At 33.2% G+C, this 17,318-nt stretch overlaps 2 protein-coding genes across 2 annotated transcripts in view; one reads left to right on the top strand and one right to left on the bottom strand.

The window, feature by feature from the left end:
• LOC136034635 (alanine--glyoxylate aminotransferase 2, mitochondrial-like) overlaps positions 1-17,318 on the top strand; it is a 76,852-nt gene that overhangs the window by 40,652 nt on the left and 18,882 nt on the right. The window contains exon 9 of the mRNA XM_065715936.1: positions 1,819-1,906. Coding sequence (XP_065572008.1) covers positions 1,819-1,906 — 88 coding nt within the window. The remainder of the gene's footprint in view (positions 1-1,818; positions 1,907-17,318) is intronic.
• Positions 5,090-16,111, bottom strand: LOC136034636 (uncharacterized). The gene is made up of 2 exons (XM_065715937.1): positions 15,948-16,111; positions 5,090-5,568 (listed from the first exon to the last, which is right to left on the bottom strand). Exons 1-2 carry the CDS (start codon positions 16,077-16,079, stop codon positions 5,290-5,292), a joined length of 411 nt encoding a protein of 136 aa, XP_065572009.1. The 5' UTR covers positions 16,080-16,111; the 3' UTR covers positions 5,090-5,289.

Below are 17,318 nucleotides of genomic sequence, written 5' to 3'. Positions count from 1 at the left end.
AGGTTTTCCCCCTCCGACTCCCCCCAATGTCATCAGATCCGGTCGGGATTTAAAATAAGAGCTCTAAGACACAATATCATTCCAAACATCAAATTTCATTAAGATCCAAATACCCGCTGATAAGTTAAAAATACTTCATTTTTTCTATTTTTTGCGAATTAACCGGGCCCCCACTCCCCCCCCCAGATGGTCAAATCGGGAAAACGACTATTTCTAATTTAATCTGGTCCGGTCCCTGATACACTTGCCAAATTTCATCGTCCTAGCTTACCTGGAAGTGCCTAAAGTAGCAAAACCGGGACCGACAGACAGACAGACCGACAGACCGACAGAATTGGCGACTGCTATATGTCACTTGGTTAATACCAAGTGCCATAAAAAACCTGCCAAAACAAGTAAAATTACATGTAAAATGTAAGAAATTATTGAAAAATAAAAAAAGCTGAATATTTCGAGGAGTTGGGCAAGGGATCGAAATTCTGACTCCCTGTATACATGCAAGTGTGTCTAAAAAAAGTCACGGTGGAATCATGTGCACAATATCATAAATCTTTCTGTATTATTTTGCATTACATTATTTTTTGTACTCTCTAAACTCATAATAATTTAAAAAGTTCTCTTTTTTTGTTAAAGCAGCTGGTGTCTTCACATGAAAATGATAGAACATAACAATGACTGATAAATGACCTCCGGAACACATGACTGAATAGGGTAAAGACTACATAGATATGTATGCTCTTAACTTCAATTAATTCACCAGTGATTTCAAAAAGTTATCCGATAGTTTGAAAACCAAAAATGAATTCCAAACTCAGAAGGAAATTAGCAATGAGACTAGATGAAGGTACGTGTTAAATGCCTAACGCTAGATAAGTATGAGCCAAAACAGGAACTTTTAGTCAAAAGTGAGACCGAATTCTACCTAATTCTTCCGCCTCTGTTATTTGAAACTTCACTCCCTCTAAAGTATTAAATTTTACAATCTACAACGAAAAGAAAGTAATCTAGATTTTAAAAAGTGAGCTATGTTGTTTTTTATTTTTAGAAGTTGCTTTTCTTTGGTCCCAAGGCCAACATGCTTTTTGTATACCCTTAAATGCTTAAAGCTTTTCACATTACTACTTTTACAAGGAATATTTATAACAAAATCTACCTCTTTTTCCTTCTAGATTGCAAATATATAAAACTTCATAATGGTGCCGTTCGAACTTTTATATTTAGCCTCCAACGACAATGAAGACGGATTGCTATTTTACTTAGAAATTTGAATACTTTTACTAACAGTTTTTTTCAAAATACTGCCCCCCCCCCCTCCTCGAAACAAATCCTTATTTCTTGGCTTGTATATCAAGCGTGATTTAAGTATTAAAGAAAGTTTAGTCTAAAAAGGATTTATTTATCCCATCAGAAACTACATTTCCAGGCCCAATTCAGGCTGCATTTTAATTCCTAAACACTTCATTTATGCTTCTTAACAAGTTTCTGAATTAGCAAATATTATCAACTACAATACCACCGTTAGTTTTTTTTAAGCATCTTACTTAAATTAGGGTCACTGTAAGATTTTATTCCCATTCCGAAATAGCTGTGAACACCATCGGAAAATTTTTTGAAAAACCTAACACTTTGCTAAACTTATTACGCACTGGTCTCCAAAACGCATTTGACCTTTTTAATGACTTGTCACTGAATTTAATATTAATTCTTTCCTAGTGAAATTGGTATAATTATGTCTAATTTACAGAGGGGTACTGTATCTTACTTTTCTCCAATCATTTACTTTAACATTAAAACATTATAATTTGGATTTTTACCAAGGTACAAACTGGCTTCGGGAGAACTGGAGAACATTATTGGGGATTTCAGATGCACGGCGTAACGCCTGACATTGTCACTATGGCCAAAGGTAAAGTTCTTTTCTCCCATTCTGGCGACAATCCAGTCCCATCCAATGTTAGCGCCAATTTTTGCCAACGAATGTGATCCTGTGAAACTATAAAATTGTTGCCAACAACTATTGATGAATTTCTTTAAAGATTCAGAAGTATTGACATATTTTGAGCTTAAAGTCTAAAAATGCAAATTTAGCACTTAAAATTCAGGGGAACATTGTGGAGGATTTTTTTGCTTGTCAAATGAAATGTTTCTACGCATTGAAAATGAGCTGTTGATGATTTTTAATTAACAAATCTTTGTTGGAAAAAAAAGTAACAAAAAAAAATCTTCGATTCTCGTGAATCGAATCGTTGTGATAATTCGAAATCAGCAAAAATAAAAACTTTTGCATTTTAATCTGATTACAATTTTGAGCTAAGAGACTCAAAACTTAAAAGTTTCTTTTCCAAAAATTGGCTAACGTTTATAAATGACTTATATATCGAAATTTTAGATGCTAAATATAGTCAGGAATAAATACAAATTGCCTATCAATTGTAACAACTTTATATCAGTAGTAACAATGTCGAGAATGACAGTAGTCGATCAAACCACTGCTATAACTGATCTCTGGGTCAGGCACGTCAGACACATGACCCATAAATAAAAGTTGAATGGCTTGCAAGATTGACCAACATATCGTGATTTAGTCCCTGATAGGGTTTAATTTTTATGCTAAAATAAAGGCACAAAACATCAATAAGCAATAGTCATTCAAAAATATATTAACTTCTAGCGTAACGCTAGAAGTTTTGGGCTTTTAGACCCGGACTAAATCCCGTTAGGAGTTTGATGACTTGAGGGATTTGTGGTCTTTTTTGCACGATATGTCAGTAAAAATGTAAATGAAAACAACACCCCAATCAAAATTTAGACTTTGCCTCCTTGAATTGGAGAAATTATAAAATGGCACATTTAGTTTCCTCTAGTAAAAACTATTAAACTAGAAATAAAATTTGAAAAACTGACACAGAAACTGTTCAAAATAGGCATGTAAGCAAGGGGATGCCTTTGGACTCCACCCCCCCCTTCTAACTGGGATGTCTTGGTTTTTCGCTTTTTCCTAATATATCTTGTATTTTTCCTACAGTTCCCCTATTGTTTGCTTTCAGTCAAAATTGTTTTCTCCTAAAATGTCAACCCTCCCCCCTCAAAAAGTTTCGTAAAAAGTGCCACTCCCTAGTCTAGGAAATACTACGCCTTCCTATGATTTACTTTATTTGTCATATATTTAGTATGTCCTTTTTCTTTTATTTTTCCGTTTTACTCACCCTTTTCGAAATACAATCTTCTGCATATAATTACAATCCCTTACAATTCCTGCATGTGAACTTAATGCACACAACAGTGAAAATGTATTATTTAATAACAGCAGCATAGACACACTGGATAAACTAAATATTCATTGGCTGCAAATAAATAAAGAGAGTAAAATATTATATTTCCTGATGTGGTCCAGCACTTCAGCAGGCTAAAGAGCCTCCAGATTCTCAAATTTTATGTAGTAATCAACATTCTCATCTTTTCATTAGATAAAACATGCTTAGTCAAGTACTGTAAAGTATTTTGAACTAGGTGTGACTTCTTTCTAGTGTAAAAAGGTAGATCCACCTACAGGGGCACGGGCTCCCCTCCCGGAAGCTTCAGCAGACAGCGTAATTTTCTATATTTTCATCATGATTCATGCATTTTTTCAGTCTTTACTGGGACAGGCTAGAAACTCTTTCTGGGTTTTGTTCTCAGGATTTTTCTGCTTTTTCCTATTATGTTTTTTGAATAATTTAATTATTTGTTTTGATCAAAGTTCTGTCCCCTCAATCTTCCCCAATCTTCTGAATTAAGGCGTATGTTCATTCTTAAACAAGGGATTTTGTGACAATCCTGCAGCTGTAACTTACACCAAAAAGAAAAGACACTCACATCACTATCTACTCACCGAGCCAGAATTCTCATTTTTAAGCTTTTTATTTGAGAAAGATCTAAATCTACTTAAAAAATAGGAAAATTGTTTTTGTTTTACAATTTTCAACGAGTATTCGATGTATTTTCAGTCTAAAAAACTATGGACACCGAAATTTAAAAAAATACGTTGCTTGGTAAATCGAACGAACTAAATCTCAGCTATGGACTGACGGTGAAAATTGTCATCGTCAGTTAAAATACAAAACTGTATGAGAGCAGGAAAAGAAGACACGACAAAATGCATAGGAAGCATAAGCCTTAAACACTGCAATAGCAAAATTAAGAGCTAAACACTATAACGACAGAGTTCTTGCTACAGTACATTCAGGAAATTTTTACTCATTAGATTTTCAGAGTACACTTCTAGTTTATCTGCATTCAAGACTCCCCCGCCCCCCTCTTTCAAGTGCCTGGGTATAGCACTAGATTATATATGAAAGTTTCTAATTCCTGATTTATGTTTTCCAAATTGGCACTATAAACCAGTTCTTGACCAGAAATCTGTATGAAAACAATACTAATAAATAAACACAGCTAACATCTGTTTACAGTCTAAGCCCTAGGGCTATGTCAGGACATTAAGAGGTGGGCTGGAATGCAGTTAAACTGAAAGTGCCTCTTAAAAATAGAGAAGTAGAAAGTTCAGGAGAGGGAATACACAGAACGTTGGAGTTTTAGCTAAGTTAAAAAGGGGAATCTTGTGCTGATATCACCAACTTTTATATTTGCTTTCAGTTTAATTGAATCCCAGCCTCCCTTCATCCCCCTAATGCCTGAATATGTCCCTAGGTGATATAAAAAAATTTGCTGATTTGACACATTCTTGATGTCAAATAGTACCATATAAAAAAAGATAATAAAACTACAAATCAGAAAACTTTTATGTATAGCCATGGGTGGTATCCAGGCATTAGAAAAAGGGGGCTGGGGCATTAAACTAGAAGTGACTCTGAAAAATTCCATGAACGAAAATTGTCTGAATGTAATGAAATACCTATTTTTTCACTGTAGTATTATTTCAGAAGAAACGGTGAACTGCAATGTTTCCTCAAAAAAAAAAGTTTTTCTTTTAACTTAACGATTCTATACAAGAGAGGGAAAAACAGAGCTGGGAGAAGTGTTTTGCCGTGAGCTATATATATAGCATATATATATATACATATATAATAGCAACCTTTGCGTCAACATAAACTCCATATTATAAATGTATATTTACTGTAAAAAGAAAGCTATGTCCACAATCATTGACATATAAAAACAAACACTAGCTGAAAAGTTTAAAAACTATGAACTAATCACATGGATTCATCTTTACACCTGATACAACTTTTGGATGAGGCTTTCTTCACTGATTGAGTCTCATCCTCACTATGACACATTGTTTAGCTTTCATTAATCTAACTTTATAACAAGAGATGTATTTTTATACAAATCCTCAATGGTTGCTCCAATTTTACTTCTAATATCTCGAAGCAGTTCTTGCCCTTCGTTTCGTGGCTGATATTTGTACAACTTGTGCTTCATCCAAACCCTCTTATTGCTATTTGTTTTGTCATAATTTTTGAATATCTCTTTTTTGTAAATTTGCGTTGATGTTTCTGTTGTTATCTCGTCAGTTTCGGAAATCCTTCGTTTTTCGTCTTCACTTAATTCCTTATGGAAATATTTTCCCTAAAATAATATAAACAATAATAGAGAGATTACAGGGTCTAATCAATAGGGAGGAGGGGGTTGAAAATACGAAACAAAAGTAGTTTTATAACACGATTTTCTTGGAAGGGTCAGGTTCTTCAGACCAATCTCAGCGAAGGTTGCTCTTTACCCTATGATGTGTCAAAGTTTCTGGAGTCAGTAGCAAATAAAAATCATACCCACAATGGGAAAGACACGGTGCTTGGCATCAGCTTCAAGTAAAATTTCACGAGATCGCAAGGAATTTACGAGTACATAGTAGTTTTAAAATGATGACTTAGAAATTATATCGTTTAGGTTTTAAATGTTATTGGATGACTAAGTGTTATCTCTTTTAGCAGGATTGTACTGTTTTGCAATAATAAACTTAAAGAGAATATTTTGAAATAAAAATATTTTTCAAAATAAACCAAAAAGGCCACTAGTTCGGAAGTGCAGGTGGTTTTATTCTTTTCTTCTCTCTGACTTCTTCTTAATATTTTTTTTTTTTTAGAAAGGAAAGAGGTTGTCATTTTAATTGCTAGGAGGTGCCAGATATGGTATATGCTCTAAAGAAGGCAAGATATTGTTGTTTCAATAAATATACAGATGTAGTTTATGGCACAATCAATCCTAAACGAAAATGACCCAAAAACAGGACAAAATCTTCACACCACATGAATTCAGACAATGAATTAAACACAGTGCTGATATTATTTTCCAGCTGAAGTGACCCTGATGATATTATGGTCAGAACAAATTTATCACTTGGGAATTCATTGCAAGCCTTAAAACCACTAATTAATGAGCGTAAAACGTTGTTATTATTAAGCAGTATACTGGAATTGCCTGTTCTGGTGGGCCAGTCTAATTTTCTTGAGACTCTAACATTTTCTACAATTTAAGGAATTGACAGGGACGCTACAACATTGAAAAATAATTAGTGTTTCGATTTGGAATGATAAATTAAAAAATACAGAACTGCTTTCATTAGGAGTTCTGAAAACTCAGTTCTTAGGGTTAGGAAAACAACATTAGGTAATGCCAAATTAGTTTATTTAGAGAAGAAGACTAAAGTTGGTATGGTAGGGAATGATTTATATAGGCCTTTAAGTCTTTTTTAAGAAGGGATGAGTTAATAACAAAAGTCTAGTTGTATATTTGCTATTAAAAACTTTGTCATAGGTGCATACACATGGAAATCCTAGAGGAAGGGAGGAGGTAAGAGATTTTGGAGGTGAGGATTGCACCAATATCAGAAGAAGAGGATTTTCTCCCTTGGATGTAAATATGGCATAAGGAATCTATCATACTGGCATATGTCCATAGAACAAACTAATGGAGACAGTAGAGATAGACACGTTTCAAATACAACTACAGGAATGAATAGAGAAGATCCCTGGCAGAAATATTGGATTTTTACTGTGCTGGTACAAATGGGGATATGGTATATAATATTGCCACCTTGTTGCTTGTCAGATAATAGTTACAGAAATTTAGCCTAGATATACTAAAGGAATGAAGAACAAACTGTGCCAATTTTGCTTGCAGTTGAAGACATTCTAGAGACTTTGAAAGTAACTGATGCTTTAATTCCATGCTTGAGGGTTTGTAATGCTCCATTGTAAAACTTTTTGGCCTACTCCTTCTGAATCCGTGTCCAATGCCGTCCCTGTCACTTTGAAAGATACCATTCTCCCCCCTTGCAATGTTGTAATCATACTTGAGTCAGGAAAAATTGCTTGATTCTAATGGAGGACTGAGAGAAATTACAAGATCATTAGCTCTAATGATACTCTTACCATTTATGCAAATTATTGACAGCCTAATTGTTAAATTGGCTTTCAAATAGGAACATTGTGCTGAGCAGGCTGTCAGGTGGGGTGTCATGATTGAACATACCCATTTGAATATTGTTATGTTTGTTGAATTGCTCAGATGATGTTACAAGTACCAAGACTTTAGTCACCTGGATAAAAATTGCTCACCATCTGAGAAATGCTGGTAATTGGAAATTACCAGAATATCAAGAAATCCCCATGCCAACTCCAAACACATACGTTGTGCAAAATGCTGTACTCAAGTGTCCTATGTATAAAACTACGTGCGATGACAATACCACTAGTAACCTTCTATGACTTGAAATTCAAGAATATTATCTGTTATATTTCCATAACATATTTGGCCACTCAATTTATAAATTGGATTCAGTGTCTGAGAAACTGGATTCTTCTTCTGTAGCATTCTTACAAGGACACCTATTAATTGAGATACTTCCTTCCAGCTCACTAAAAAGAACTCCTCTGCTGGTTGCTCTCATGACTGTCGTGCTATGTTTGCAGAATCCCTTTTGACTGCCTTCTTTAGATGAAAGTTGTGACTTTTTTATGACAGTCAAGCTGGCACTGCCATCAAGTCTTATCCTCATATACTTTACATTCCGACAGATTACTTCACAACCACTTCAGAACTACATTTAGCAAGACTTGCAGCCAGCCTGTGCATCTTGCACAGAGGCATAGGAATTCATTTTTTCTTACTGTGGTGATTTTAACAACCAGCCTTCCAATCAGGATTAACAGTGCAAATTATTATTGCTTTCAATAGCTGATTCCTGTTTCAGAGCAATTTCCAAAATGGTGATTTTACAATCAGCCTCAGGCTCTATGTCGGACATTGATCATTTTATTTTGAATCTCCCTTCTACAGATTTTGATACACTCAATGTCCATGTGCAAATGACTGCACAATCAGTGATCATTTAGGAATTAGTCTGAGTTTTCTGTTCTGGTTCATGTATTCCAAAAATGGTCAAGATTGGCATGAAATTAGTGAATGAAGGAAAATAAATAAAGTGTTTTCACACTGTACTTAATGAGTTACTCTCCAAAATTAGAGTTCCATTCCATCTCCTAGCACAGAATGCAAGTAAAGATAGGATTGTGCTAGAACTCTACACGTGAACTTATTCACATTTTGAAAATTTCTCAGAAAAGTGATGTACCAACAATCAAAGTTAAGTCACGAATCAGAAAACCTGGATGGAATGACTTCAAAATTAAAATTACAAACCATGCAGTAAATTGACTGTGGAAAAACTGTAGCAAGCCTTGTTCTGGACATGTTGTTCTTTGATACCAGTAGGCAAAAAAGCAATTCATGCTCAAAGTTAAAAGGCTGCAGTTGAGGCTTTAGAAAATCAGTCAAAAGAGTTTATGCATAACCCAAAAAAGCTATAAAAAGTGTTCAAAAACAAGTTTCGTGACTCTAATCCCAATTCATGTATTAATGAAGAAAAATGGGTCACTCAATACAAAAATGTCCCCAATTTTCTGTCTCCAAGGCTTCTGTGAACCAGGAATTTATGAAACAACTAAATCCTTGCCTTACAAGTACTGAAAAAATCTGTAGCAAAACTGATATTTCTAAGGGGCTAGTTTATAATAAACTATCTAAGCTAAGGATTGGAAAAACTGCTGACATAGATGGAAAATGTAGTGATCACCTGAAAAATGCATCTGACCTATTGATTGCGTTGCTTTGCTTTTTCAAAACTTATGTTTTGCAGAGGATTGTTCCAAGCAATTTCTGTGTTGGACTTCAACTATATTGAAGAAAAATAAGGATGCAACCTTCACAATTTGTATAAACCAATTACATTGTCACGTTTATTTAGTGAAGTTTTCAAAAAACTTTTATTGCCATTGATTGCTTCAAAGTGTCTAGTGGCAAGCAAACAGCTTGGGTTCTGAACTCGTATTGGCTGTGCCACAGCTCATAATATTATTTTTACAATTTTAGCGAAGTTATCCCGCAAATCAGAAATAGGAAAGCTAAGAAGCAGGAAGTTATCAGCATATGGCAAATAACTCTTGATAGTATTTTGCATTCTCAAGCATTGTTATAACTTCTGGATTGTGGCTTTGATCCTTTTTATTTGTCTCTTTTAAAGTTTTGTTATAGTAGGCTAATACAGTTATCTGTATTGTGGTAAGTAGGCATAAGAAAAGTAATTGTCCTGTGTTTTTGTAAGATGCACCCCTCCTTAACTTTTTCTGACAGTAGTCTTGTTTAAGCCCAACTGTATTCAGTTGCACCACATATGCAGCCGCTGGAGAGCTAATCAGCTTTTATGGGTTTGATATCAATTATATGTCATATGCTGATAACTTACTGCTTCATAGTTTTCCTATTTCTGCTTTATGGGATAACCTTGCTCAGATTGTTTAACTTTACAATTTTATTGGTTCTGCTGTAATGTATCTAAAACAGAGTTTTGTATATTTAGCAGGCCTTCAAAGTTTAATTTTTTGACTTTGCTAGATATTGTTATTAATTTTTGTTATTTAATTTAATTATTTATTGGATTGCTTACAGTACCTAGGCATTGACTATGTTTCCACCTCTAGACCTACTATCTGGCTTCTGAAAGATAATATGTCTGAAATATTCAACAATGTAGTTCTGCCTTCTATTCTATATATACCCCCACATTAGGGGCTACTAAACATTATTTAGAATGACAGCTGTGGGCCCATTATTACAAGTAGGCAACATTTTTGTTACATTTACCCTTGTCATTTTCAAATAGCTATTTTAGCAACCATTACAGAATAATTGACCCCGAATAATGACTAAGAATTGCAAGATCTTGCCACCAAAGCATACAGTTTCTTAATGATTTGCCTTTAACTTGTTCACCAACAGAGGTTCTTTTCTAATATGGCAGTTGCAACTCTGAAAAAGTTCCCTCCCTACAATGGTCCTAGATAGACCTCTAAATAATACATTTCTCTGTTTTCATCCTGAAATGTTTTTTTTTTTCTCTCTGTTAATTTGTAGTTATAATCTTGATCTATTAAGAACATTATGTGATTGCAAAAGAACTGAGATTGTTTGGATAAACATATTATTTAGAAATGATACAAATATGTGGATCCCTACAATGGTCCTAGATAGACCTCTAAATAATACATTTCTCTGTTTTCATCCTGAAATGTTTTTTTTTTTTTCTCTGTTAATTTGTAGTTATAATCTTGATCTATTAAGAACATTATGTGATTGCAAAAGAACTGAGATTGTTTGGATAAACATATTATTTAGAAATGATACAAATATGTGGATAACAATGGAAAGAAGCATAATAATCTGATTACGCTAACATAAATATGCTGCATATAGAAAGAATTTCATTGTTTTAGTTTTTTTTAGTTTTGCATGTAACTTGAGGCTATATCTAATACCATTAAGGGGGGCGGGGGGGTATTATCTCAGAGTTCTGAATATTATTTTTGGAAACAGCTTCATTTAGGGAATTCAATGGGATTACTCCTTTTATATTTTAGAGTTTCCTTAAGAAAAACTGTAACTTCAGAATTTTACCAAGAAGAAGTTGGTATGATAATATTTTTGTGAAAACCATATCTAAAGAACCATTTTAACAGAAACTGTATAAAATTCTGAAATCTACTTTATAACATTCTGAAATGCTTACTTATCATCAAAGGTTGGTTTGCTTCACTTTACCCTGAACCCCCCCTAATGGACAAATATATAGCTCAAACTATGCATACACTTAATATTTTCAGTACTACTTCTCTTTTTCCTTATTAACTTAACAACAAATGAGTAACAATTAACAGGAAGAAAAGTTGTGCTTTTGAAAATGCAATGGATATATATAATTTGGGATGCATATTTGTCATAGATGGATACACAATTCCATTACTGATATATGCAAAAGTTGATCCTCAATGCCTTTTTTATGCTCTTTCTAAATGAAATAATTTTTCACTTACTAATCTAATTTAAAGCCGCGAAATGAACTATAGAGGGACACATAATCCATAATTTTGCACAAGAAATTGGTTAAGTAGTTAAAAACATACCAAACAATTATAAGTCAATTATTTCTGAGTGATGTATTCAACAGGCTGCTTACATTCAAAAGTTTAATCAAATATCTTATAATAAAGTATGTATTTTCTTGCAGTAAAATTTGCAAACACATGGAACTTGGTGAGTAAAAATTACAAATCAATTTTGTCCTATGCAAATATGCCAATATGGTAATAGTACTTTATACAAATTGTTATGTGAATGTTCCAAAATTCCGAGAATTTAGTCAGTGCAATTCAGAATTAGATTTACCAATTCTTGTTCCTAGAAAAGATCAGAGATTTCAGAGTGAACACCTTACTCCATTTTATACAAATGCAGATCGTTTATATTCAAAATGGGATGAGTTTGTTGCACTTGTTCAAAGTCAAAAACCCCATATAGTAGCTGTGACTGAAGTTCTACCAAAAACTGTATTGATCCCTCTGTTCATTTTCAGCAATTAAGTGGTTATGATTTAATATATAATACAAACTATGGATAAGGCATCTGTGTTTATGTATTTTCTTCCCTGGGATTTGAATATAAAGAAGTTGATTTTGAATTTAAGAATCAAGAGTATGAAGTTGCTAGTTTGGAGTTGAAACATTCAAGCTTTTCAGAGAATCTTCATTTTGTAGTGTTGTTTTTTTTTTGCAGTCCTTCAAAGAGCGTTGATAGTACTTTAAAAGATGAGAGCCTACTCAATTACCTTACCTACTTATTTCAATTTCATCAAAAATTGGGGTTGTGGATGACTTTAATGGTCCAGGTATTGATTGGTTATCACATAGTAAACCATTCTCTAATACAATTTTTGGGCAAAAGTTAGTTCAAACACTGGATGATAGTTTCCTTCATCTAAATGTTATTGAGCCTACCAGGTTCTGGATTGGATCAAATCCATCTATCTTAGACCTTGAAATAACTAAGCACCAATCTGACCTAGATAGACTTAAATTTTTACCCACATGGTATTGTCTTTAGGTGTTAATGTGAATATTTTGTTAAATCCTAAATCAAATTCGTTTTATAACTATTCTAGAGGCAGTTATGTTGAATTTTGGGAGTTTTTTCACTCTATTGATATGATTTTTAAATTTCACCAGTGTATTCGGGATGTGGGCACATCATTTGATTTCATCCATAATAGAGGGATGCGAAAAGTTTATTCCAAGGTACTGTGTTACAGAGGGTGGTAAAAGACAGAATCAGCCAAAATTTGTCCTGGATACAATATTCATAAGAAATAAACTTTGGAGACATCATCTGTTGTTTATGGATGATAAATCTTGGTGTGCTTATAAGAGAGCAAGACATCTTGCAACTATCTCTCTGCAATTACACACTGAGCCAGTTGAGTCGTCTATCACTGATTCCCTGCAAATTTGTCCAAAGAGATACTAGAAGTACATAAATAGGGAAACAATGATCAATCACACCATCTACAACCTTCAGTGATCCAGTTACTGGTGAATCTATTGAAGATGACAGGTTGAAAGGTAATTATTTTTAATGAGACTTTATCAACATTTTTGTAAATCCTGCCGCTCATGTGCAACCTAATTCCATGCTGGTAGCTCCTTTACTGCAACATGAGTTGGAGTTTGATGATTCCGGCATTGCACCTGAACACGTTGAAAAGATTATACAGAATCTTTCTGTTAAAAAGCCCCTGATATTGATGGTGTTTCAAATGTTGTCATGCAGAAATTGGCTTCTTTCTTGGCCAGTCCTCTTGCTTCTGTTTTAACCTTTGTTTAGATTCTGGTAAATGCCCTGCTGCATGGGAAAGGGCAGTGATAAAATCTCTTCATAGGAGTGAATTAAGATCAGATTTCAGTGTAATTATTGACCTTTTTAAAACACATAAATTTTTTTAGAATCATGGAAAAAGTTATTGTTTTCTGGGTCCAAAATTATTTTGAAAAAAATAACTTGTGGCATAAAAAACACAACATGGTTTTAGGGAAACAGGTCATGTAGTACTCAGCTAATGGAAGTGATTAATTATTTTCAAATGATGGCTGACTTAGTCAAAAATTTGATTGTGTTCCAGAAACATGGGATTGGATTGAGAACTCTGGCTTGGATTACAGATGACCTAACACATAGGTTACAGATGCTAGAGTTGGTGAAGCCTTATCTAACTAGTGTAGTGTCTTGAGTGGAGTTTCTAAGGGTAGTTGCTTAGGACCAGTTCTGTTTTATATATTTATAAATGATTTGCCAAAGGCAATTTAACACAGTAAAATCAAGATGTTTGCAGATGATGCAAAGCTTTACAAGGGTGTATCTTCCCCAAATTATGTGGGTCTTCTACAGGATGATTTAAATGTGTTGGTTAGTTGGTGCTATTTAAATTTAATGACTATTAATCAGGAAAAATGCCATGTGGTGAAATATCTAGTTAATGCAGTAGCATACCAGTATTCTATTGGTGAAGTTGTAATATGTTCTGTTGATTTCATTAGGGACCTTGGTATCATTTTTGATAATCAATTGAGGTTTGATAAACAAGTATTAGCTGTATCAAATAAAGCCAATTACAATTTGCTTTGTATCAAAAGAAAGTTTAACCTGCAAAGCTTTACTAAACTGTATAAGACAATGACATGTGCAATTGTTGAATACTGCACATCTGTGTGGTGTTCAACAAGAAAGTCTAATTCACAGATTATTAAAAGCATGAGGCTAAGCAGCAGTTCCTCAGAAGATGGAAAAATCTAGCATCAAATCAGTAAAACTACAACTAAAAAAAAATCATGATTTTTTTGTGAAATATTTTTACAAACAATAATCATCAAAATATCTTGTTGTTGAGAAAGTAGCTGTAAATTTGACAACTATGTTTTTGTCAGAGGACCCTTGAATTTTGACGCCATTTGTTTCTCATCTCTTTTACATTTTCAGTGAAGTTTTGACATTGTCAATATATTATGAAGCCTTCAAGATATGGCGTTCCAAGTCATGACTAAGCAGAGTTACCCTGTTTTAAAGGAAAATTTTGACAGTGGTTCTGCTGTATTTGCTTTCTTTGTAATGTGTCCACCTAAGGAGTTTAGCAGTTAATTATGGTACCAATCAATACCCAGGTGTTCAGTTCTTGTATATTGTTGCTTATTGTTCTGTTTACTCTTAATTTGTAACAAAACATGCCTATGGCTTTGTCCATCTTTGTTTAAAATAAATAAAAATACAAAATGAATAAATGATGGAAAACAAATCAAAGTACATGCAAGTTCATTTGAACAAAACTGTAAAAGTGAATTAACACATGAATAAAAGACATATTAAAAGGATAACATGCCTGTGGAAATTCAGTTAAAAATTCTTGGAGATAATATTTAAGCAAAAAGAATTAGGTGTCACTTTAGTGGCTTGGCAAGTAAAACAATTGAAAGAGCATGAGAAAAGGCATAAACTAGTGAGTTCACCTTGTCCCTATGTCAGTAATAAAATTGCTTAAATATCATGGTTGTTTTTTAGGCAATGCAGACCTATATACTCCTGATGGTGGTAAATTATAGCCCTAGAATATTTATAACTAAGAGAAAACACTAAAACAATGCAATCCTTACTTCATAATATGTAGCATGTTTCTATTAATCAGATTATCATGTTGTTGTTGTTTTTTCTATTGTTTTTCATATTTTTAAAACACTTCAAATGATATTTTGATAAATTATTCCCTCAATCACATAAAGGTAGATTCTAGACCATGGGAACCTTTGAGTCTGAACAAGCTAGGCCAACCTGTTATGCTGATAAAGTGCATCAAGAGATGAAAAAATACCATTCCCCCACCCCCAGATTTTGACAAAATTACACCACTGATTAGAAGGGGTCAGGGGAGAAGTACAGTGGAAGTACCTTTGAAATATGTTAACTACAACTTTGCTTCATATTATGAAGTAAGAATTGTTTCTTAGGCTTATACCTTAGAAAGAACCTGAAATGAGGAATATAGGCTAATGGTAGGCTACTATTCTTTTTGCTTTAGGCCTAATGTTTTCTTGTAGAGGTTGGAAACTGTGCTACTAAATGTTTAGAAAGCAACCTTTAGTAATAATACCAGAAGAGATTTAAGAATGTTTTAAATAGTTTCTATAATTTTGAGGGGTTTCCTTTAGAATTACTCTAGGCTAGTTGTGTACAAGTTCAATAGGCCTATTATAGTTATTTATTTGCCTATTGTTTTAAAGAGGTTTTCCAAAATTTCGATAACTGGTTTTTAATGGCTAGTAATAAGGAAAAAGATGTCAATTTAAAGATCCCTTTGCAAACTTGCAAAGAAGGCAATTATTATAGCCTAGATTGTTTGAAAAAGGCATGGAAAGATCCATCAAGTGGTGTGTTCACTTCTTCCTAGCAAAGAAATGGAATAAAATATTATTTAACAACGACTTGTTGATAAAAAATGTTAAGGGATAGCTTCCTGCTAGGCCTGGCCTAGCATATATTTTAATGAAAGGCTTATGCTAGTTATTTTGCACTTTTACCGATAGTTCAGAATAGATTCTAATTGCTTCATCATATTTCCTTTCAGTATAGTTTAGAAGATCATCTAAATATTTTTCCGGTAAATCTTCCTCAAGTTGTTTTCTAACTACTCCTTTCATGTGTTGTGCCATGTTTTTTTTTTAATTTAAAAAGGACGCATATGCTAGCATTGTTGCCTTAAAAAACATGAGCGAAGTTACAAATTAAAAAGGTCGCTGCATCAATTTTTAGAAGAAGCGTTCTAAATACTTCAATTGGAATTCTTCCATCACACACTACTCAACTTAAGATTTATCGTCTTTCTTTCAAATTTGCTGTCAATTTTGTCAAACGAAAGTAAAGTGTTTTGTTATTTGGCTCCTTTTTAGAAAGCCAACGATCGGAATATTTGTTTCCATGAAATCACATCATATGTATTATATGGGCATGTGTATGTATAATTGATTATGTGTCGTGTAAGCGAGTTCATTGTGTGCACGATAACTTTTTAATACAATGTTCCATCTCTTGAGCACATTTATGGTTTGAAACTATGGTAATATATATATATATATATATATATATATATATATATATATATATATATATATATATATATATATATATATATATATATATATATATATATATATATATATGTATATATATATATATATATATATATATATATATATATATATATATATATATATACATATATATATTTATAGATTCAATTATTATATGTTATATTCAATATTATTCCTGCAAATCCCTTTGTTGACTCCTTCAAAAGACGGTTCAACGGATGTTTAAAACCTCGAGTTGTCGGAACGAGGTACATGAATAGCGGCATATCAGATATCTATAAGTTATCTCGTGCCAAGAACGTACGCAGGTCACAGTGCAATGATCTTTGGCCCGTGCATCCGTGAATCCAAAAAAATGTGCAATTATTTCCAGCATTTCTTATATATTTTTCTTTATTTGCCTGACTTTTCAGTTTCATGTTGATTTTAATTTTGGTCCCTAAATATTTTGTAAAGAAACAATAAAAAAATATGATGGATCCCTGTATAATCAATGTTTTGATAAATGAAATTTAGTAAACCTTTAATTCAGGAAGTTACACCTACCTCAAGAAACGAAGAAAAGAAGCCCTCTCCCTCTAATGTGTTCTTACAGAGAGCGTACTTTTACTGTTTTACGAAAATAAAAAAGGGTGATTATCCTTACTATTGTGTGCAGGACATCCTCTACATATCAGATGTTGAGATGAGTAGTTTAAAATTCTACTCAGTAGTTATTCACTAGGTACTGTGCTTCCATATGTTTATTTCAATATCACATACCAAGGACGTCCAAATTTGTTTTTAAGCGTTGAATTTTCA

The sequence above is a fragment of the Artemia franciscana genome, chromosome 13 (assembly GCF_032884065.1).
Source record: "Artemia franciscana chromosome 13, ASM3288406v1, whole genome shotgun sequence".
NCBI classification, from domain to species: domain Eukaryota; kingdom Metazoa; phylum Arthropoda; class Branchiopoda; order Anostraca; family Artemiidae; genus Artemia; species Artemia franciscana.
The sequence above is the reverse complement of the archived record's forward strand: the minus strand, read 5'-3'. Positions and strand labels throughout refer to the sequence as shown.

Excerpts from the sequence above, each read along its gene's own strand:
- LOC136034636 (XM_065715937.1), bottom strand. The coding sequence starts at position 16,079 with ATGGCACAACACATGAAAGGAGTAGTTAGAAAACAACTTGAGGAAGAT. Across the intron at positions 5,569-15,947 it reads GAATCTATTCTGAACTATCG|GGAAAATATTTCCATAAGGA; the intron begins GTAAAAGTGCAA and ends ATATTATTTTAG.